The sequence below is a fragment of the Populus trichocarpa genome, chromosome 6 (genome assembly GCF_000002775.5).
Source record: "Populus trichocarpa isolate Nisqually-1 chromosome 6, P.trichocarpa_v4.1, whole genome shotgun sequence".
NCBI lineage: Eukaryota > Viridiplantae > Streptophyta > Magnoliopsida > Malpighiales > Salicaceae > Populus > Populus trichocarpa.
This window is the reverse complement of record NC_037290.2, coordinates 16,395,963-16,417,910: the sequence shown is the minus strand read 5'-3', so window position 1 is coordinate 16,417,910 and position 21,948 is coordinate 16,395,963. Positions and strand designations below refer to the sequence as shown.

At 32.2% G+C, this 21,948-nt stretch overlaps 1 protein-coding gene across 2 annotated transcripts; it reads right to left on the bottom strand.

Annotated features, from left to right (window-relative positions):
- Window positions 1-10,299: 10,299 nt before the first annotated feature.
- Window positions 10,300-20,941, bottom strand: LOC18100484 (uncharacterized). 2 transcript variants are annotated; one of them, XM_006381726.3, is made up of 16 exons: window positions 20,629-20,939; window positions 20,350-20,535; window positions 20,072-20,254; window positions 19,499-19,907; window positions 18,909-19,027; window positions 18,743-18,820; window positions 17,271-17,411; window positions 16,553-16,597; window positions 16,248-16,414; window positions 15,845-15,923; window positions 15,681-15,766; window positions 15,190-15,319; window positions 14,440-14,572; window positions 12,806-12,963; window positions 11,649-11,847; window positions 10,300-11,014 (listed from the first exon to the last, which is right to left on the bottom strand). In XM_006381726.3, exons 1-16 carry the CDS (start codon window positions 20,746-20,748, stop codon window positions 10,809-10,811), a joined length of 2,439 nt encoding a protein of 812 aa, XP_006381788.3. In that variant the 5' UTR covers window positions 20,749-20,939; the 3' UTR covers window positions 10,300-10,808. The 2 variants fall into 2 exon arrangements, with proteins under 2 accessions (XP_006381788.3, XP_024459763.1); XM_024603995.2 differs by lacking the exon at window positions 10,300-11,014 and having other exon boundaries at window positions 11,648-11,847; window positions 12,735-12,963; window positions 20,629-20,941.
- Between the last annotated feature and the right edge of the window lie 1,007 nt (window positions 20,942-21,948).

Sequence of the window (21,948 nt, the reverse complement as noted above, 5' to 3'; positions counted from 1 at the left end):
TACTGAGAATGAGATTAAAACATGTTTAGTCACCCTAAATTCTTCTCATTCATTTCAATCATTCAAGCTTATACAATATAACATGTTTAATAGTAGTCAAGTTCAACTTTCTAACCAAATTTGTGCTGGCAACATTAGTACAACTACCATTATCCATAATCATACTACATACCTTATTTTTTATATGGCATCTAATATGAAATATATTCTCTCTATATTGCCTAATATCTTCTTCATTGACTTGAACATTAAAAAATCTCCTTATAACCAAGGATTCACCATTAACAACATGTTCAACATTACTACATTTTCCTATTATATACTTCCCTATAGTAATGATTAGAGACAAATCTCTTTCTCATGATTGCTTTCATCTCCTCCCAAGTTTTAATGGGTCTTTCTCCAATACACCTCTTACCAGAAATAAGTTGATCTCATCAAATAATACCATAATCAGTAAATTCAACTACAACTAGTTTTATCTTTTTTTTCCTTCGAATATCGATGGCAATCAAATACAAATTCTACCTTCTTTTCCTAATTCAAATAAGCCTCTGAATCATTACTTCCCTAAAATGCTGAAATTTTAAGTTTTATGCTACTTAAATTATAATCTAAATCATTGTGATCATTAAAAATCCTCTTTTGGTTGAAATCTCCATTTGGCCGAAGTCTACCACCAAACTCTCTCATTAGTCATGTCTCATATTATAGATTTTGGTTTGTATGAGACTTTATTCCATGATTAACTACATCATCATCATCCTCATCATCATGGTTTTTGGCTACACTTTTATCTAGAGGAGAAAGTGCCCGTTTAGTAAACATTTTAACCTCTTTTTCCTTACAACTATGAATATCATGTCTACTAATCATCTCAGTACTTAATTTACCCATATTTCTCATCAAAGCTTCTATCATTACCTCTAACTTATCTTGTCTTTCTACAAGATTCTTTGTCTTTGATAATGTCATATTTTTTTATGACATTGTGAATACCTGCAATAAAGGTTAGTAGCAAAGAAAAATTTCTTCACACACTTCCTCATATGTTTACACTCAATTTAATGTCACTCCACTCATATTTCACACAATTCAATCTGGTTTTTCACTCTAATAATCTCATTATGTTATTTACCTCACTATCCCTTACTTAGGTTTTTTAAGGATAACTTAGCAACTCATAAAATAATCAATCAAAACAACATATTAATTTTATAATAATGAAGACTCAAGAATCAAGAAATATACAAAACAAAATCAAAACAAAACTTCAGGATAAATTTACAAATAGCAATGTAAATTCGTGTGAAATATAATGATGAAAAGAAAACATGAAATAAAAGCAATAAAGTTTATGTTAAAGATTCAAAGAAGACTAACTAATTCAAGAAGTTAATATTCAACTTCAAGAATTTCAAGAAAATAATTCAAATAAAGCAAGAATGATCTATACTAACCAAATTTTAATGAAACAAGGTAAGATAATCCAACAAAAACAAGAATTCAATACGGCAATACAAAGATTTGGTATGTACCTATTCATAAAAATCAAGAAAATATTCAAAAAAATTTCAGCCAACCCTAAAATTCAAAGGCTTAAATGTGGTTGTGCCCTAATTTGTCAATTTAGTCAATTCTTGCAATTTTTCCTCCAACTTTTCCTTTTTTCTTTATCCACACAATTCAAAAAGAACAAGATTTCTTTTCTTTTTTTTACTCTAGGCCGAAATCAAGAAGGATAGAAGATGATGAGCAAGAACACAATTTTTCTTTGATGTATTCAACAAAATAAAAAATCTAAGCACAATGATTTTTTATAATATAGGGTTTAACTTAAACTTTGAAATAATAAGAGAAGAATATATAGATTTTTTTTTAAGAAACAAAACCCTAGCCAAAACTAGAAAGAAAGAAAATCAAGAAATGACACAAACTGAAGATTAAATGGATAGAACTTGATAATAATACAAGCTTTGATACCAACTAATGCGAACACCTCTCATAATACGCTAAAATCATATTTGAATGGTTTGCACAACTTAACCCAACAAGAACATGCATGGAGAACCAAAGTTATACGCAAGATCACCCCCATTCTATGCCTATAAAGAGACGTGAACGAGTAATATAAAATCACAACGAAATTGATCATTTCTTCAAGGAGTTTGAAAGTTTAATCAACAACTTAGAATAAGAATCACTTAACCACACAGAAGATAGCAAGAATACTAATTTTTTTTTTTTATCAAAAATAATCTTTTAAAAAAAGCTTATACAAAATAGTATTTATACTAAAAAAAAATCCTAAATCTAATAGGATATCCCTCATCTAATAAACATAATAATAATAATAATAACATTTCTTGCATGCTTTGCGGAGAGCGGATCGTTGTCTATTTATTTTACAATTGATTATTGAGTAAAGTTATTAAACATCCAATCCTTTGCAATTTGCGTCATCAAGTGGTGGGCATTAATTAGTATTACTTTGGAGCACGAAAGAAGCTAAGCTCGAAAAGCGTCCAACCTTTTCTTCATGTTTTTCTCGCACTAATTTATTTTTTTCTTTTCAAATTTCTCAGCGAATCATGGATGCAATAGTCAATGACTTAAAAAAAATTAAAGTAAATTGAAGACTGCACGTCTTCAGAATGTATAACGAAAACAGAAACCTACTCTCTAAGCTTTGATGATTGATGATTGATTAACAACATGCGACCAAAGTCACATGACTTGTGTGGGAAATTAATTGCTTAGCTAAATGTAAGAAAATGGGTTGTCGATACTGAATTTAGCTCTTGAATACGAAACATGCCATTGCTTATGTGGGGAATTGCTTGGTGTGTAGGCTTGATACGCAGTTCCTGACAGCTTGTGATCGATAATTTATTCTCCGACATTAACAATGGTCTGCTATATATATTTGCTAGTACGTATAATTAAAAATATATTTTTCATAGCATATGTTGTTATAAGAAAATTTCAGTTATTTCTTGTAAAAATAGAAGAAGTAAAAAGGGCAAAAGAGTTTTATTGTTTATTACTATCATGTTCTATATTTATCCTGTACGAATATATGAAGTATGCAAATAAAAGTTTTCTTTAGGATTTCATTGACTTTTAATATGATAATATGGCATTGCAATTAATTTGTTATTATAATGAGATATTTTTTAATTATATGTGTTGTGAATAGAACATACAAAAAACATAGTCAAGAATAAAGATTTTATAGACCTCTATTTTAAAAAATATTTTTTTATAAGACAATAAAAAAAAATATATAAGACAATGATAAAGAAATTTCCTGTAAAAAAAGCAAGGATCCATTTTAATAAGTTGATGAACTTTGATGTAGCTTCATTATTTTTTTATTTTAATATTATTGGTTAATTTTGCGGGCTTTTTCTTAAGCATTTTTAGAGTTTTCACAGGCAAAATAAAGTTCTAATAATATAATATACAAGTTTGGAGTGGATATTTAAGAAACTTATTATTATTATTATTGACTTTATTGGAAAAACCCATTTGTGTGATTACGCTTTCTACTAACAAAATAATGGATCTACCAAGAGCATCTCCTGCAAAGAATCCATCGAGTGCTGTGTTGAAGGCCAAAAGTAATTATTCGAAGAAGAAATACTCTCCTGGAGGCAGCGGCAAAGGCAAAATGTCTTGGAAGCAGCAATTCAAGTTATATGGTCAATGGTAAATGAGAATTGATGAGTTTGAAATTGAATGTCAAAAGAATCCAAACGAAGATATCATATCCCTAAAGAATCAAAATCCCCAACTTCTCCTTACTTGAGATCAATCTTCTTTATCCAACCTCTACGGTTAGACATCTCCATACGAGCCAAATGCTGCAGACCAATGGCCCAATGGTCATAAAGTTTCAAAGGATGTTAGGAAGAGGCTGAAGAGTGGCTTCCATTTGCACAAATTCATAATACGACTCCAGTACAGTATAAGCTTCATTTGAAGAAGGTCAATATATGATTTTGTATATCCAGAGAGTTGGCTGGAGGTTTGAGTTTATCCTTTTTCATATAGAAAATAGAGAGTGGAGGTTCGAGGGAGGACAACTATACGAGGATTGGTAGAACTTGGTTGGGTAGAATTTCTCTATCTTCTTTGTAGTGGATTTAATACTAGATTCTGTCTGAGATTTGAAATGAAAATGAAAATCATGTTAGTTAATATTTCCTTGTACGTAATTGGTTTATTAGATGTTACATTGATTTTTTTCATGTAAAATATATTTATTATTAATAACAATTTTATTTATTTTTAATATTTAATTATTTTTAATTAATGAATCAATAGTAAAGATAGAGTTCGTGAAATAAAAATATTTTGCATAAAAAATTATAAAGTTGTTATAATTATGAGATTCCTATTGCATCAAATTATTGTTTCTAAATGTTTCTAATCAATATTCTATTAAGACTGGATATTAATTAGAGTTGTTGAGATCGATGTATATTTTTTTTTTTTAAATGAAGCAACTGCTCTCATAAACTAATGTAGAAGGGATACCTCAAAATCATATGCAGGTGCTTGTCAGATGACATGCACACTAAACTAACCCGTATAAGAATTTCATATAGAGAGATAACTTATATCTATGGAAAGGCTGACTTGATTGTTGTGTAAGTGATTCTTAAACTTGAAATTATTAAGTTATCTTATAAAGGGAGTGTTATGCTTTGATTCTGACTACATGTTGTCCTAATTAAGGGTAACAAACATGCAGATATTAAGTATAACATAAACTATATGAAAGTATTTGAGTAATCAAGAGAAGATTCATCATCCTATATGAATTAGAGAAAATATCTTATATGTTCTCAAGTAATATTGATTGTAAAATCCTTGGTCTAGGTGAATGAGATTTGAAAAGAGTTTCAAATATTATTCAAAGAGTTAATGACTAAAGTGTTAAAAACTAAAATGATTTAACAAAACAAACATACTTCATGCTATAATGTCTAAATCAAAACATTCTTGATTAAGAGATAATAATAACACTGAGAAACTAGTCACTGAAAGGTTAAGTTAAACCACTTATGACTTTTTTAATATTTGAGGGATCATGACAGGTTGCTATAAATTATACATGATCTTCAAATATAAATCAATCAATTGTTAAATTGATAAATAATTAAATTATTTAATTTATTTAATCCTATTTTATTTAGGATTATGATTTATATTTAGATCAACTTATTAGAGAACCTAATGATTACACATATAAGAACCATTAGTCAAAAATTAAAATAGGATGATTAATCAAATGTGACTTGATTGTAAATAAATTTTACAAATTGAGGGCTATAATGTAATTAATACAGGGAATTATAATTCTAGACCAAGAAAAAAATTAATTAGAGACTTGATTGAATAAATTTCTAAAATTATCCCCAATAATATATGTGATATTATAAAAGAGGAAAATTGGTATTTTTTTCATTTATAAGGCTTTTAGGTTTTTCTATAAATAGAATGTTATGTCTTTTATTTTCACAATATTAGATGATAGTACAACAGTACTAAACAAAAACACCTAAGCACAAATGAAAAAAAGTTAGCACTCAAATGTATAGCAATTTCTCTCTCCTAAAAGAATTTAGGAGATTTCTCACTGGTGTTTCATGTGGATTACTGTTAGAGGTTAGTCACACTGGACGATTAGTGGTTTGCAACAACCTAGTATTTAAGTAATTATTCAAAGTCGAAAAGAACATATGAGCTTCAAGTAATCTTCGTATAAATTTTAAACAACTCTAAATCTGTCTAACAAGATTCTTGAAACTCTATGAAATTTTAGATTTATTGTTTTTAATATGTGTATGTGTTTCAGAAAACCCAATAGTGGTATTAAAGTCACCATTAGACAATTAGGGTTTTTTATTACACTTTTTAATTGTTATTAACTTAATTTCAAATTACTTTTATGTGCAAAAATAATTTTTCCCAATAGTAATTTCTCATAATTTTTCCAACAAAAAAAAATTGGCTCTGTTCCGGCCACATATGGCTGGATTTTCAGATCTAGCTAGAATCCACAATTCAAATGAAAAAAAAATAGTTTTAGGTGGCTACAACAGCCACCAGTGGCAACGCCATCGTTGTTGGTGTGCCCTAATATTCCTATGTGCATAACCTGTTGTCGTTGGCAACAACCATAATAGTGCTAGGCAAAGCAATGGACACTACGAGCAGCCCTAGCTGATGTAGCGTGAGGGTTGCTACCTTGCGCTACTAACAGGTGCAATGGTAGCACTTTCAAAGTACAACCATTAATCAAAGATGATACCTAAATGGAGAAGGAGGCTGTCAGAGTGCTCATTAATATATTGTTTTGTTGAACCCATATGGTGTACGATGGATTGACTTCTATGTTGTTATTAGTAATTATAGTTTTAGTACAGTACGGGTGACCACCATCCATAAATTTAAATAAGCCTTAACTTATCAAATTTAAATCTTTAGAGTTGGATAAAGACGGTAGCAAAAAGGTATTAAGAAGATATGATAGTGATATAGAGGTTTTCAAGAAGACATGTTTTATAAAGTAACCATACACGTAGTTATACACTAGACTCTTATACCATAATAGAACAATAGAGAAAATAGGTATGAGAAAAAGAAGAGGTGGTCATGAGCGACTAAATCCTCAGCATATTATTTTTATGCACATAAATGTTGTATGAATATGTACTTACATGTTACACACACACTCACACAAGAATGTAAACAACTAACCCTAATAGGCTTTATATAATGAATCATATTACATTAATAAAATAATTAATCATAATGCTTCAATAGCCCTAACAATAGTGTTGTCATTGTTGCCATGTACTTGCATCAAAAGTCTATAGAGGACCATTAAACCAAAACTCTTTGCTCGTTTTAAGTTCACAATTCTTTGAGAGATAGGTCAACTATTTCATGTTTTTTATGCTTCTTAACATAAAAGTTTTTTATGAATATTGTTAGATTTTAAGGTCAATCATGCAAAGTTCAAAACACATATAATCCTAATAATCTTGTTTTGTAAAATTACAGTTCATACAATTATCATCAATATGGCCATTTTTTTCTATCAAATAAATGTTACAACATCATACCATTTGTTTTTACGTTTCTTTAAAGTTGTAGTTAGAGATGTTAGCTTTCAAATGAAACTGACTTTGCTTAATTGGAAGTTATAAAACTCCAGATATAAGCTAATATCTAAGGGGAGGTTGGACTGGAACCTTTCTAGGCAGTCTTACATGTTGCGACAATAGGTAGTGTTGGGTGTGTTAATGGCAGAAATGGGTTTTATTTCCTTCAGCAAAGTTGTAGTTGAGTATCTTAGCTTTCGTAAGAAACAAGCCACGCCCAAAATTGAATTTTATAACTTCAGATATAATCAAGACAGTATCCAGCATTTTGGAGGACTAAGTAAAAACAACTAGAGTAGCCAACTCTAAAAACTTGCATGTATAAAAGACTTAAATGATAAGAGGTTTTGAGAGTGGGATTTTCATTATGAGTTAAATTGTTATTGATGATTAAGTTGCGGGCGAACTTACATTGAATTACGAAATGAGGAATGATGTGTATACTTATTGATATTGGAGAGGTTACTAGAGAAGGATTCTAGGTCGAAGAGGCAGGACCTTCAGGAGCAGAATGTAGAAGAGTGACTCTTCTTTTATAAACATGTTAGAGATATTAAAGATAGTTCTTTTTAGTTTTCATAAAATTAGATGTATTTGGCTGTATGAGATGTGAGATGAATATTGGAAGGGAATATGAATCTGACTAGTACTTGATATAGTACTAGAGACATCAACTTGATTTGATGACCGGGAATATGACATTGACTAGCACCCAGTGTAGTACTAGAGGCATCAATTTGATTTGATGACTAGGAATATAAAATTGATTAGTATTTGATATGGTACTAGAGGCATCAATTTAGTTGATGACCAGAATATGAATTGATTCCACGCAAAAAAAAAAAAGATTGGTTTAACAATTGAATGTCTATGTATAAATTAAATAGAAGATTTATCTATCTTGTTATGACATATTTTAGTTATTGCTAATTGTTATAAACTAAATTTTTTACAGGATCTTCACAAGCTCGTGATGTGCAGTAGATCATTTTTGTAGTTTTGTTAAATAGTTATTAAAGTTGTAATTAAGGAAAACATAAACTCCTTTTGTAATTTTGAGTATGTTTTATTGATATATAAGTAAATTTCAATATTAGATGCATATATCAACTAAATTTATCAAAATATGACTATAGAGATTCTTGAATCATCCTTCTTTTTTCTTTACAATCACAAATGCATGAGATTTAAATTATAATTATTTTACATAATTATTGCTTAGTTATTGTGTGATGAATATGTTGTGATTATTGATTGAAGTATGAAATGATGGGTTCAAAGAATAGATGTCGTCTATTCTTGATGGTGTTAAATTGTGGAATTGATCCAAGATGATTTGATTGATAATGAAGATTGAAAATAGAAGTGAAATAAGTCTATGTCGATAACTTGAAATCTTCTAGTATAGAGAAGACTGTCAAATTTTTTATAGAAATTTGGATAAGATTATATGAAGCTTATGACATATATATATAACAAAAATTTCAGGTTGTGTTCATCCATTATTGTATAGATTAAATTGTGTAGGTGAAAGTTGGGGTTGTTACATGAATAAGAATGACTAAGACTATGATGCTAAAGTTCAAGTGACACATAAACAACAAGAAGTGTATGAGGACCAGGCAGAGAAGATGAAACATGAAGGAGGAAAAGATCATCTTTAATATTATTAGAAACAATAATAGCCTTGGAAATACAATCCTTGACAAGACAAAAATGACTACGAAATTCTAAAAACACATTATTATCAATAACAAATTAACATTCAGAGAGAAGGATAGCTTTAGATGAAATATGAATGATGTAAAGACCATTTTTAATGTTGCCATAAAGAAAGATAGTCTTGGAAGTAATCCTTGACAAGACAAAAATGACCAAGGAATTTAAAAAACTCACTATTATAGATATTAAAAAAAAACTAAACATAGAGAGAGATGATTTGGTTATATTAGGAACATGTAGAATAGAAGACAAAATTAAGGTGCAAGTAGGTATATGAATGTGGGAATCACTAATAACAAATATTAAGATATCCTCGCCATCCACCTCTATAAGATGATCTACCACTATATAACTTCATATGCGAGAGGTTAATAATATCTCAAGTGATATAACGAGTGGCTATATTGTTCAGATGCATTTTAGTAAAGAATATTGATTCTGCTCGAGTTGTGAGAGTAATTATGGGGTCTTTAAGTTCTCTATGAAATTCTTTGAATAGATAAAGTTTTGAAAAGCTTATAGTTCATCACTATAAGTTTTTCCACTTTGTAAATTACACCGATATCATCATATTTTGTACACAGTTCAATCAGGATTGAGTGCATATATATAATACATGTTACAGAGAGAAGCGCAAGCATTGATGCTAGAGTAGTTCAATCAACATAAAATATAGCACAACTAATAATCAAAGATGATACCTAAGTGGAGAAGGAGGCTATCAAAGTGCTTATTAGTAGATTGTTTTGTTGAACCCATATGGTATAGGATGGATTGACTTCTATATTATTAGTAGTAATTATAGCTTTAGTACAGTATAGATGACCACTATCCACAAATTTTAAACATATAAGAAAATGCTAAACCTATGTTTTTCAATCTATATATATATATATATATATATATATATATATAGTTAGTTAGTTTTAGAGAGAAACAATGATGAGCATGTTAAAAGGTGTGATAGTGATGTAGAGGTTTTTAAGAATACATGTTTTACAAAGTAACCATAATAGACTCTTACAACATAATAGAACAATACAGAAAATAGGTTTGAGAAAAAGAAGAGATTGTCATGAGCTACTAAATCCTCAGCATGTCATTTCGGCGTATCATTTTTTTTCAAATAAATGTTGTAAACAACCAACCCCAATAGGCTTTATATAATGAATCCTATTATAATAATACAATAATTAATCATAATACTTCAATAGCCCTAACAATAGTGTTGTCACTGTTGCCATGTACTTGCACCAAAAGTCTACAGAGGACCAAACTCTTTGCTCGTTTTAAGTTCACAATTCTTTGAGCGGTAGGTCGACTATTTCCTTTTTCTGATGCTTCTTAACCTAAAAGCTTTTTGTGAATATTGTTAGATGTTAAGGTCAATCATGCAAAGTTCAAAACACATAATCCTAATAATCTTGTTTCGTAAAATTGCAGTTCATACAAGCATCATCAATATGGCCATTTTTTTTCTACCAAAGAAATGTTCAACGTCATCTAAGCCTAACTCTCTGCATGTAAGAACACCTCTTCTACACGAGCAACCATGAAAACGGGAGATTGAGAGAAATAACTGTCTGCTAATTAACCTTTTCCCTATTGAGGCCACAAAATATTACCTTAATAATATGAAAACGTTCACACATGATTCCTACCAAAATTTCCGAAGCCAAATACCAGCCTCTCCATCTGAAGCAGTAACATTTCATCAATGCTGAAGTGGTATGAAGCATTCAATTCAACCATTTTTCACAGGGATCCTCCACATAATGCCAGCACAACTTCAAAGCTTCCCTGTCTTTTTGCATGGACAAGAAACAGGACTGCTCCTCTTCAACCGTCTACAATCATCAATCAGATTCATGCATGAACAGCACGCGGACCCAACATCTTCACTGGATGTCAATCAACATTGACAGTCCTCTTTTCCAACAAAGACTCCAAAAATACTGAACATAATTTAGTTAGGGGTGGAAGATTATGTGATGATCCACTAAATACGGTCTCCCAAGGCCTCTCCAATGATGCAGATGGGACCCATGACGCCTGTTTCCTCTTTGGGTCAAACTGTGGGAGCTCCCCATAGATAGACGCATACCCAAATTTCCCTGCATAAAAAAAGATGGATGCAGTTTAATTTGTATTGCTCGGTAAAATTTAGTAGGAGCAAAACGCACGCATGAATGTTACGATAAATAGATCAAAAAGATTGAAAGCTGTCAAGAAGGGTTAAATAATAATGAGAAGAACAGGAGCTATAGATTAAAAAGTGGGCTGTTGTTACAAAGAAAGGGCAAAATAATAATGAGAAGAAGAAATGCCATAGTTTCCTTATAAATTATAACCAGAAACTTATCTACCAGAAACTAAATGAATATGGACAAACATATGCCTTGACAATAAGCAAAAGCATGAATTTTTTAAACTTTTGATTTACCTAAGAACCTTTTAGTTTTCCTAATATGTTTGAACTTTTCAATATTGTCAGCAACTCTACAACAACTAAGCCTCAATTCCAAACAAATAAAGTTGGGTTGGTTATGGGATATAAAAATTATCACTCAAAAATAATTGAATTAACCAAAAAGAAAATTAAATGTAAAGTTCTATGGCAAAGTGATTTAACTTTATTTTTTTAAAATGAGATTCTTTTGTGATAAAAATGTAATTTTAATGTACCGGCATGTGCCACTTTAATTAATTAAAAGAAAAATAATGGATGATCGTATTAAGGGAACCCACCTGCTTCTTCAAGGTCACCGAGACCCTCTTGCCGAATTGTGCTATGTTCCTTTGCTTCTTTACCTTGCGGGTCAAATAGTAAATACTCATGATCACCATTTACATATGCAAGCAATGACTGATGTGGTTTCCCATCTAGTTCATTTTCATCTATAGCAAACTGATTTGCTTGAATAAAGGCAAGAGCCCCTCCCTTGGCCTGTACCAAAAAGAAGAATCAGAATACCAAACCATTCTGGTCAAGTGCACCCAGAAGATACAAAAACTTCAGGTATTATTTCATTTTATTGAGTCCAAAAAATAAATACATAGCAACTTCTTTCTTTTCTTTGTTCTTTATTTACTATTTCAAAGTACTTGAAACTTCAAGGGCACAAGATGGGAAGAACTGCTGTTGCAACTTCAGAATTTTGATATTGTTGAGTATTAAACCACACTACGCATTTTCTGCTAGATTCATAAGGGAATCGCTACAATATTTATTTCTCTAGCTATCATCAAAGCTTCAGTTAAATAACAGGACTCTAGATATGTGGTGAGCAAAAGCTACATTACCTGGTTCCATACATGGCTTTTCCATTTAAATTTTATGATCATCCCACAAGCATTTGAGGATAATTACAGCACCAATATCATTTTCCATCAGAAGAACTGTTTTAATACTCTTGGAAAATGCATACCTTCACATTTTTCAGGGACACCACAATACACATGTAACTAGATTTTACTATATAACTAATAAAAAACACAAGATACTAAAAGTCCTAACTTCATTGCTATAAGAATATCTTGTAATAATTTTATAGACAGAAATTGTGGCTATACAAATGATTTTGTGGAAGACTTGATAAGAAAACCTCACATTTTGAAACAGATTAAGCAAATTTACTGAAAGGGTTTTAATAAAACAAATCAATAGATTATCCTACCAAGAAATTTTTTTCACAACAAACATTAACAATAAACACAAGTCTAATAAGGTCATGAGTATTGGTTTCAAATATACTGCCTTAATGTAAAGGTACTATGAAGGCACTAGTTAGTTGGAGTCAGCCACACATTTATGGTAGGGACAGAGACCGATACCCTGTTGAGATGATAGGTCAATTATATTGAGCCACACACATGGCTAGGACTGGGACAGATCTTATCTTTACCTTTTGCACTGACCAGGTAAAAATAGGAACAGGATCAGATGCATTGAATAATAAGATTACACCATCTCTTCCTTTTAATGATGTTTCATTCCATTTAGATGATTCAGGAAGAAGTGCAAGAGCAGCAAAGAATGACATGTCTGCTGCGCTAGCAATAGCTGCACAAGACATACAACATGTTAACAAACACATGATTATGACAAAATGTTTCATCGCTTTATTAACAGTTGCAAACAAGGAACAAAATTCATTTGAATTACTCAAGAAAACAATAACAGACACTACAAGAAATAATAATTATAATGACAGTAGCTGATAGCACAGGCAAAAATAAAATTTGGCAGGCTGGGGCATTGCAATTTTAAAGATTTATGCAATGAAAAGCACAGATGAAAGAGTTCCAGGAAGCAGGCATTGCTTTTTAGCATTGCAGCAACATTGAAAACAACACTTGTGGGCTTGTTTGAAGCTGTGGTAACTGTATATCCTAGCACTAACCAAAGAGAAACACAGCAAGAATCAATTATTGTAGCCTTTAGTTTTCACATCATGGTTCCTCAAAAAGAAATGGTTTCAAAATACTCGTTGGCAACAGTTTAGCAGTTTGAAGCATGAATGTTAAGAAGAAGCAGACATCATATTTGAGCAATTCAGGCATCATTTAAAGAAAAACGATTATGGCCTGTTTGAAGCTGTGGAGACTGTATCGTAACCAAAAGCCAAAGCAAGAAACGCCACTAGATCAGTTATTTTAGCCTTGAATTTTCATATCATGGTTCTTCAAATAAAAAAAAGGTTTGAATATACTTATTCGGACATAAAAAACAAGCAACAAATCAGCATGCAACAAATTTTGTGGACCTCCAACACGGGAGAAACAAATGCATAAAACATTTCCTCATCAGGATGCGCTACATGCATGATTTTTACAATATTTTTTTTAAGAAATGAACCATGCTACACATCAGAATATTCCATGTTCTGAAATGAAAGGGTAGCTTTTAAGGTAAAATCTTAAATTTCATTTTACATTATTGATGGTGCAGCTGAGGATCATAACTATTGAGCTAAGTTCAATCATACAGAACTTCCCTCTTAAAATAGACAGGTCAGCCTGTTTATGTTTTATTTAAAGTCAAGCATGGTTAGCAATACCCCTGACTAAAATACAAAAGATGGATTATGATACTTTTCATCCAGTGGTCAGATCAGAGAGTCATACCCGTATCCAGTTGATTATGTTAATTTTGTTCATACTCAAAGTTGCAAGGCATAAATGCATTCCTAAGTTATTTCCAGTAAATATCAGAACTTTACACTCAGTTTTCTGCATATATCAATCCTCAAACTTCAAAAGCCAACTGAGCTTTCTCAACATTAAAGGTCAGCCATTTCATCTTTCCATGAAACCATATAATACAATAACTTGAAGGATCTCATTGACATTTAAAAACATCATAAAGAAAAGGAAAGGAGAGAAATCACATCAGGACAAAACTAAACTCCAATTTTATTTATTTTTCCCTAAAAAAGGCAGAATTTCTGCATGTCAATCACAAGATGAGCAAGATTCCAGGAAATTCACAAACAAGCAAAGCCCAAAAATCTGTTCAAGAGAAGAGATGACTTTTCACCTTCCACATGAAGCATGTATGACCAAGATACAGACAGCTTTGACATACTCCAAATGGATAGCTGTGGTTTTGAACCCCAAGACGCAGAAACAAGATACTCTGACTTTCCAGCAAATGCGAGGTTCACAACAGGCTGTAAGAAGTTCCAGGAAAAATAATTAAAAATAGCACCACAACAAGAGAGGAGAGATTCATGAATGCAGAAGCCATGCTAAAGCCATGCTAAAAAGATACATCATGTAACCTAAAGATTCCCTGACCAAAGCATTTGTTCTTACAGCCTCTTTTTGCTTTGTTTGCTTCCACTGGGCTACTAATTAATATTTCAGCTATTAAACATTGCTAAGCAGTTGAACACAAGCAACAAAGCTCTCTTGCTCCAAATTTATTTCCATAGAGCAACCTTGAACAGCATCGGCATGTTCATTATTTGTTACTTTAAGCAAATCAATGACAAAGTCATAACTGGACCCTAAAGTGTCAAAAACACCAAAAGGGAACAGAACCATTAAAACAAAGGACCTAATCCTGCACAGCCCCACAGTTTTATCCTTCGCATAGATAAGCACCACAACATAAACTTAAGAGGAAACGAGGGTTACGTTCTGGATCAAGAACAAAGGTTTGGTGGCCAGCAATATCCGTTATTACCATAGTCTTGGTGTGTGTGTGTGTGTGTGTGTGTGTGTGTGTGTGGGCGCGCGCGTGTGTGTACTAGAGAGAATGTAAGCCAGGATCTCAAAAAATCACCATCAGAGTCTCCCCAATCACAGCCACTAGAATATTCTTGTCTGCATCCCACAGTGTGATAACAGTTTCAGCTGCAACAGCAAGAACAGAACCATCGGAAGAAAATGTGGCAGCTGTCATTGGTTTTTTTCTGCAAGTAGAATTATAAATTATCTAAATGACCACAAATTTGAGAGTTTAAATTACCAGCATATTACCAAGCACCAGATTCCATAAGCTTTAAGTTTCAACACAAGTACACGTATCCAATGAACAAAGTTCTATTATTTAGAAGGGGAAGAAGAAAGAGGGAAATTTAGGTATCACTTTTGGTGTTGAAAATTTAGATTAAAGTGAACAAAGATGAGACATAGAAAAGACAATTGAAATATTTAGGACTAAATGTTATGAAGTTTTTTACATTTCTTCCATTTTCACCAGCAAAATATTTCTTTAAAATCCCACAAATTGAATCCAGCAAGAATTATAGTATCACTAAACCAGGATCATACTTATATGAGCCAACAGCATGGCAAGTCCATCCAGAATTTGGGAGCGGTTTATCCATCTCCTGAATCCCATTGTTGCAAACCCAAACCTGAAGCATCCAAAAGGTTATGTGAAGTCAAGAGAAACAGAGTACTAAAAATTAAATGTTTTTCTGTTCCACTTTTACCTTGAAGTCCCCACCATAAGAAGAACTGACAGCCATAGGGCGGGTAGGATGAAAAGCAATAGCTGAAATGCCTGCATCCCTATAAAACAAGGAATACCATGATCCCCAATCCTGTTCTTAAAGGAAGCATATTTATATCCGCACATTCCAATTCAATGAAAACATGCAAAAGCATGCACATTGAGAGATGCTAAATAAACAAATAATGAGCCCAGGAACATAGCTCACTAGACAGTATGAACTTTACATGTGATGCTTACAATGGACTTCCCTCTCTCTTTGATCCCAATTCATAAAAATTGAAAACAAATCAGTGACACAAGGGTCAGAATGAGTGGCACTACCCAAAAATTGCTTATATCTCATTTTCATTAGTCCGAACAAATTAAGTCAAGGGTCAAACCTGTGGGGCTCATAAACAATGGTAGACAAACTGAACTCCTTGTTTTGTGATCCCAGTGCCCAAAACTTAAGACAAACTAATCCTCCCAAACCCTCCTCAGGAAGCTTCACTTCAGCAGTGCTCATCATTGAGCCATCTAAGGAGAGAACAGCTAATGTCACTACTACCTGTAACCAACATATTCAAAGATTCAGCAATTACTAGTAAATGTAACAGAATCAAATTAGTGAAAAAAAGATGGTAAAAATACAGATAATCAGCAATGTAGTTGAACAGGAAAAATTACAAAAAAGCAACTTGATTACCGTGACTTCATCGCCTGGTTGATGGTTTCTCTCACAAACTACAACCTGAGGGGAATAGAAATTCAAATTTCACTTTGATGCATTTTATAGTCAATAAGTTTCTAATGAAATATTTATACCCCAGTACCTAAAGCACAGAAGGTGCGCATCAAAATGGTCTAGCGCACTATGTGAAATAACATACCCAGAAGGCCCGATATTGCCAAATTGAAAATTGAAAATCTTATCAAGCAGACAGATGTTGTAAAATTGGATTGATTTACAAAATAAAAGGCAAAGGTGAAGTGGTTACATTGCTTGAATACAAAACCAGTTACAAGAAAAATCCAGCACTGAACAAACCGCCTCCACCAAAACCCCACCCACAGGAAGAAACCAAAAAAGAAAAAAGAACTACTCTGTAAGTCTAATAATGAATGCAATCAACATTCTTACACAGTAAATTGAAAAACATTTCCTAGGGAAACACAATGGTCCCTCATTTACTTAAGCATAGAATACAAAGCTGCAACCACTGGTAGTGAAAACAACCTATCAGGTGAAATGACTGAGAAAACAAGACCATAAGCTAAATGAAACTCAAATAGGCTTACTAAACTAGTAAAGAATAAATCAACATCGAAAGAAAATCATTCTTGTTCTTCGAAGCTCAAATTCATCTTGGACATTCACTTACTCCAAGTAATACATTCTTTTCATCTAAAAGAAAACTAATTACCTCAGAAATTCCTCGGTCATCAAATAGGCTGTATAATTGGATGCAATAGTTTTCTGTACGCAAAGCAACTAATCCCGCATTACAGTCAAAGGCAATCCCACTTTGTAAGCCATTGCACATCTCTGGAAATGAGCAAGGAAGCTGAAAAATATGATACCATTGTTTCAACAGATGAGAACTGGTTTCCATATAAAACAGCATTAAAGTAGTATTCAAGAGTACTTTGTTCACTTAAGAATCAGTCCTGGAAAATACGAAGGTATATGAACAGTAGGCCATACTATCCAGACAAACCTGCAAAAAGCTAAACCAGGAAGGTTGAAACAAAAATTTGATGAAGCTGTTAAAGTCTGACTCAATGCAAACCCAAGTCATAGATACCAGGCCAATAAAAATTAGATGGGAATATTCCCCACAAGCAAACATGCCAATGAATTGTCACGGTGCTGCACGCAAATCTTTACAGCTCAGGACATGAGATGGAGTGATTTACACCTGACAGTAACATTTTTTTTAAGACTCACAACTAAGCAAGGCAGTTCTAAAACTTGAAGGCTAAACATGTTAACCAAGGATTTCATTATGAACACCCCTCAAGTGATGCACCAGCTGCAATGATTGAGTACAAGACTCAAAGAAGGTGGCTTTCACAGCATTTAAGTTTGATTTCCTAATAAAAAAATGGTACCTGACTTGCTAACACTCACCATATAGTTTAAGGTTAGTATTGCGTAATTTTCCTGGTGTTTAGAATTTTTTATTGCTACGCATGGCTCTCTGCTTAGAGGGATTCAACCTTCACAATATGCTTAAGAAATTGAAAATCCCCACTGGACTCTCTCTGTATCTCGCTATGCTCTTCTCACTTCCATAAATTCATGAATACACTGGCCATTCCTTGGTGATGGGAAGAGCAGAATAGTGAAGAAGTCCCAACCAAGCATGGCTGGCATAACAATTAAGATGGACTCATACAAACACAATATACAACAAGTTTTTGAAAGAGTGAATCCAAAACGAAATGAAGGTGACACCTGTTCAAAAGTCAATATAGACATAGATGCACTGGTGAAGGGAACAGAATTAAAGTAGTATGAGCAATAAACAGAAGAAGTGGATGGAAATGATGATATGATGTTGAATGAAGTGGTAAATGATATAATATAACATGTCATAGACATTTTGGTCAAGACAGAACATTATGGAGGTGAAAATTTGGCCTAAATAGAACATTACAAAGAAAAGGATCAACAGGGTCAATTCCAACTAGTTTGTAACTAATTGGATTATCATTTTGAACCAGTTGAAATATCATGGAAAGATTATCTGGCTTGTAGAAGAATATAAAATTTCCTACTCATTGAATTATCATTTCAATCAGCTGAATTTATCAATCAAACAATTAAATGGCCAAGCAGAAATAGATAATCTTACAAGGTTCACAAAATGCAAATATATTGATGAAAACTAACCTTGATCCCTGAGATGGATTTCAGAATTTCCATCGAAGGCATTTTGAGTAGATGAATTTGATTATCTGCACAAGATATCTAAAGATACTTGCTTTAGTAAAATTGGTAAAGACATATTCACTTTCTAAATTAGAATTAAATTTTCCGGGAAATATATTCCACTTACAGAGGAAAGTGAAGGATCTGGAGAATCTGTAAACCATAAGAGTGGAGATCCAATTCGTGGTAAAAATTTCTTCCTTCCTGTGTCTAGTTGCCAAACCACAAGAACTCCTTCCTTTCCACCTAAATGTAAACAAAAGCATGTGTCATGAACAGAACAACTCTGCACGTGAATAGAGCAGCAGTCTTCAGGAAAACACCATGACGATAAAAAGATATTCTGAGCCAATTGTCAACTGATGTGAGTGGTAAGTTTGGATCTTAAACACCTTTGAAGTAATTGCTAAAAGCCAGGACATTTTATTTGATAAATGAATTGCATGATCGGAATACATCTACTGGGAGATAAGTTTCCAATCTGCAAAAGCATTTAATAAAATAAGACATGCCACTAATTCAAGGACCATATAATTATCTCAAAAACATATCCAATCACCCTGGTTTATTCATATATCTGAAGTTACTTTAACCAACTCCAAAAGCATGTGATAGGTGGTCTTCCCATTTTTCTCATTTAAGTCTAATCTAGTGTCAGGCCACATGGAAGCATAAACTAACAAATCAAAGCATCCATTCATATTACAGCTTCTTTACCTGAATACAAATAAGCTCCATCAGAAGAGAAAAACAGAACATTTACTTCAGCAGAATGCCAATGCCATGTGGTGCATGAATCAGCGTCATCATCGCCCCTCACTCCAGGTCTTTCTTCCTCGTTATTCGTCAACTTTCTACTCACTAATCCATCACCATCAGCAAATGTTCTATCCCCAAATCCCCTCCAAATCAAAATTCTTCCCGTCACATCCCCTGCAGCAACAATTCTCTGAGTCGGGTGGAATGCAAGAACATTCATATTCTTTGTATGATGCAGCGTGATCTTCTTAACCACAGCACGTTCAGACTCTGCAGTCGGAACTTTCCATATTCGAAGCTTGCGCTTAAATTGGATACCAAAATATTTTCCCGAGGAGCTAACAGTTATAATCTCTGGTTGCTTCGTCTGTATTAAAGGTAACCACAATATAATACAACTCTCCATTTCTTTAAGATTTCAATTGATTGTCACTAAAATTAACCATAAGGGCTAAACTAACTACTTATTTCAAATCATGACGTGACTACACAAAAAGTATTAATAACAAATACAAATTGAAATTCTTTTACCTCTGACAATGTCATTCCACCAGCCATACGAGAATTTGTTAAGTTACACTTTTTAATTTGACCACGCAAGGCCTTGCCAGACTCCTTTTCTGGTTCTTTGGTGTTTTCGACAGACAAATAAGCAAAAGTTTTAGGAGATTTGTCATTGGTCTCAGCTGTCTGACTTAATAAAGATGGAATGACCTGAAGATTGTTAAAAATATAAACAATAATCATTGCACGTTTAAAAATAAATTTATTTTTATTAACAAAATCATCATAAAATTGGCTATAGTTACCATGGAGATAATCGGCAAATTAACATTAATTATCTTAATTAACTCTGGCACTGAAAAATCCCAATAACGAATAGTTCCGTCAAGTGACGCCGTCCAACAATAGCATAGTATCTTACTTGCTGGAGTTGACGCCGGCACTACTATCACCGCCGTAACAAGCGCCGTATGGCCGTCAAGCGACAATACCTACAAAACAAAAGGGGGAAACTATGACAGTCAATTAATCGAAAAAAGTGACTAATTGAAAAAATTAAAAAAAAAACAGAGGAAGTAGGTAACCGGTAAGCCGGTGGCGGTGCTGAAGATGGTGACGGAGTTGGCAGTGCAAACGAGGAGTCGTTTGGCGTCGTTGGAGAAGGCTGGTGGTGACAACACGTAGCTTCTACCGCCTCTAATCATTTTCAGAGTTTGATGATATAAGGAAGATAAAATCGATCGAGAGAGAGGGGGGAGGGGAGGGGAGTTTAGAAATTGAAGACTGTCCTGCAAAAGCCCTAAAAGCGGCAAACTTCTTCCATAAACCCTCTGTTTTTTTTTTAACTGACGCGGCCTCGTAAAGAAGAGAAGAAGAGGAAGTGATGTCGAGGTTATTTTTTTTCAGAAAAATATAATGTTTGGTAGTCGCGCGCGGGTTAACCTTGGTTTTGATATAAAAAAATATTTTAAAACAATATAATATTTATATAATTAATTCGTTTAAATTTAATAAACTTTCTTAATTTAATAATATTATTAAAAAATAAAATATCAACAACAAACAAACTAAAAAACACAATGATTCAACTCAAAAAAAAAAATATTTACCAGTATTATAAAAATATATCTTCATAATATTTCTCAAAAACATCTTAATGATGTTATTTGTTAATAAAATAAAAATTCAATGAGAATAAGATAATTTCATAGAAAAAAATTAAAAAAAAATATGAATGTAAAAAATAAGATAAAAATTTCAATTATTGTTAACTTTTTAAACTATAATCCAGGTTATAAAACCAAAAATACTATGCATGAAAAAATCTTAAGGGTTAAAATAAAATAAAAAACAATACAAAAAATCCAAAATAAAAAAAATACAATAAAAATAATGAATTTTAAAATTGCAATAAAAAATAAATCAAAAGGCAACACCTAATTTTAAATTTGAGAGTTAAATTGAAAAGAATAAAAACACAAAGAAAATGACAAAGAAAAAAAGAACAATATACTATAAACTTAGATTGAAGGGTGAAACTAAAAACAATTAAACTTTTATAAAAATAAGCATCAAATCCTAAATATCAAAACATAATAAAAAAAAATGAATATACAGAATTCTTTAACATTGTTTTTACACTAAAAAAACTCTTAGATATAAATCGAAAAACTTGTGTATGCATCTAATTAAATAACCCAATAATCATTGTGTAAAGCAATGAAAAAGCATTACCAACAATAAACAAAAATGAAATGTGAAAACCAGGCAAAAAATAAAGATCAAGATATCTAACATTGCAATACAGATAATTTACCTGGTTATATTTAAATAAATTATCTAAGATGGTCATATGCACCATCTTCTCCAATGCCATATAATGATACAACTCCATAATATGAGTT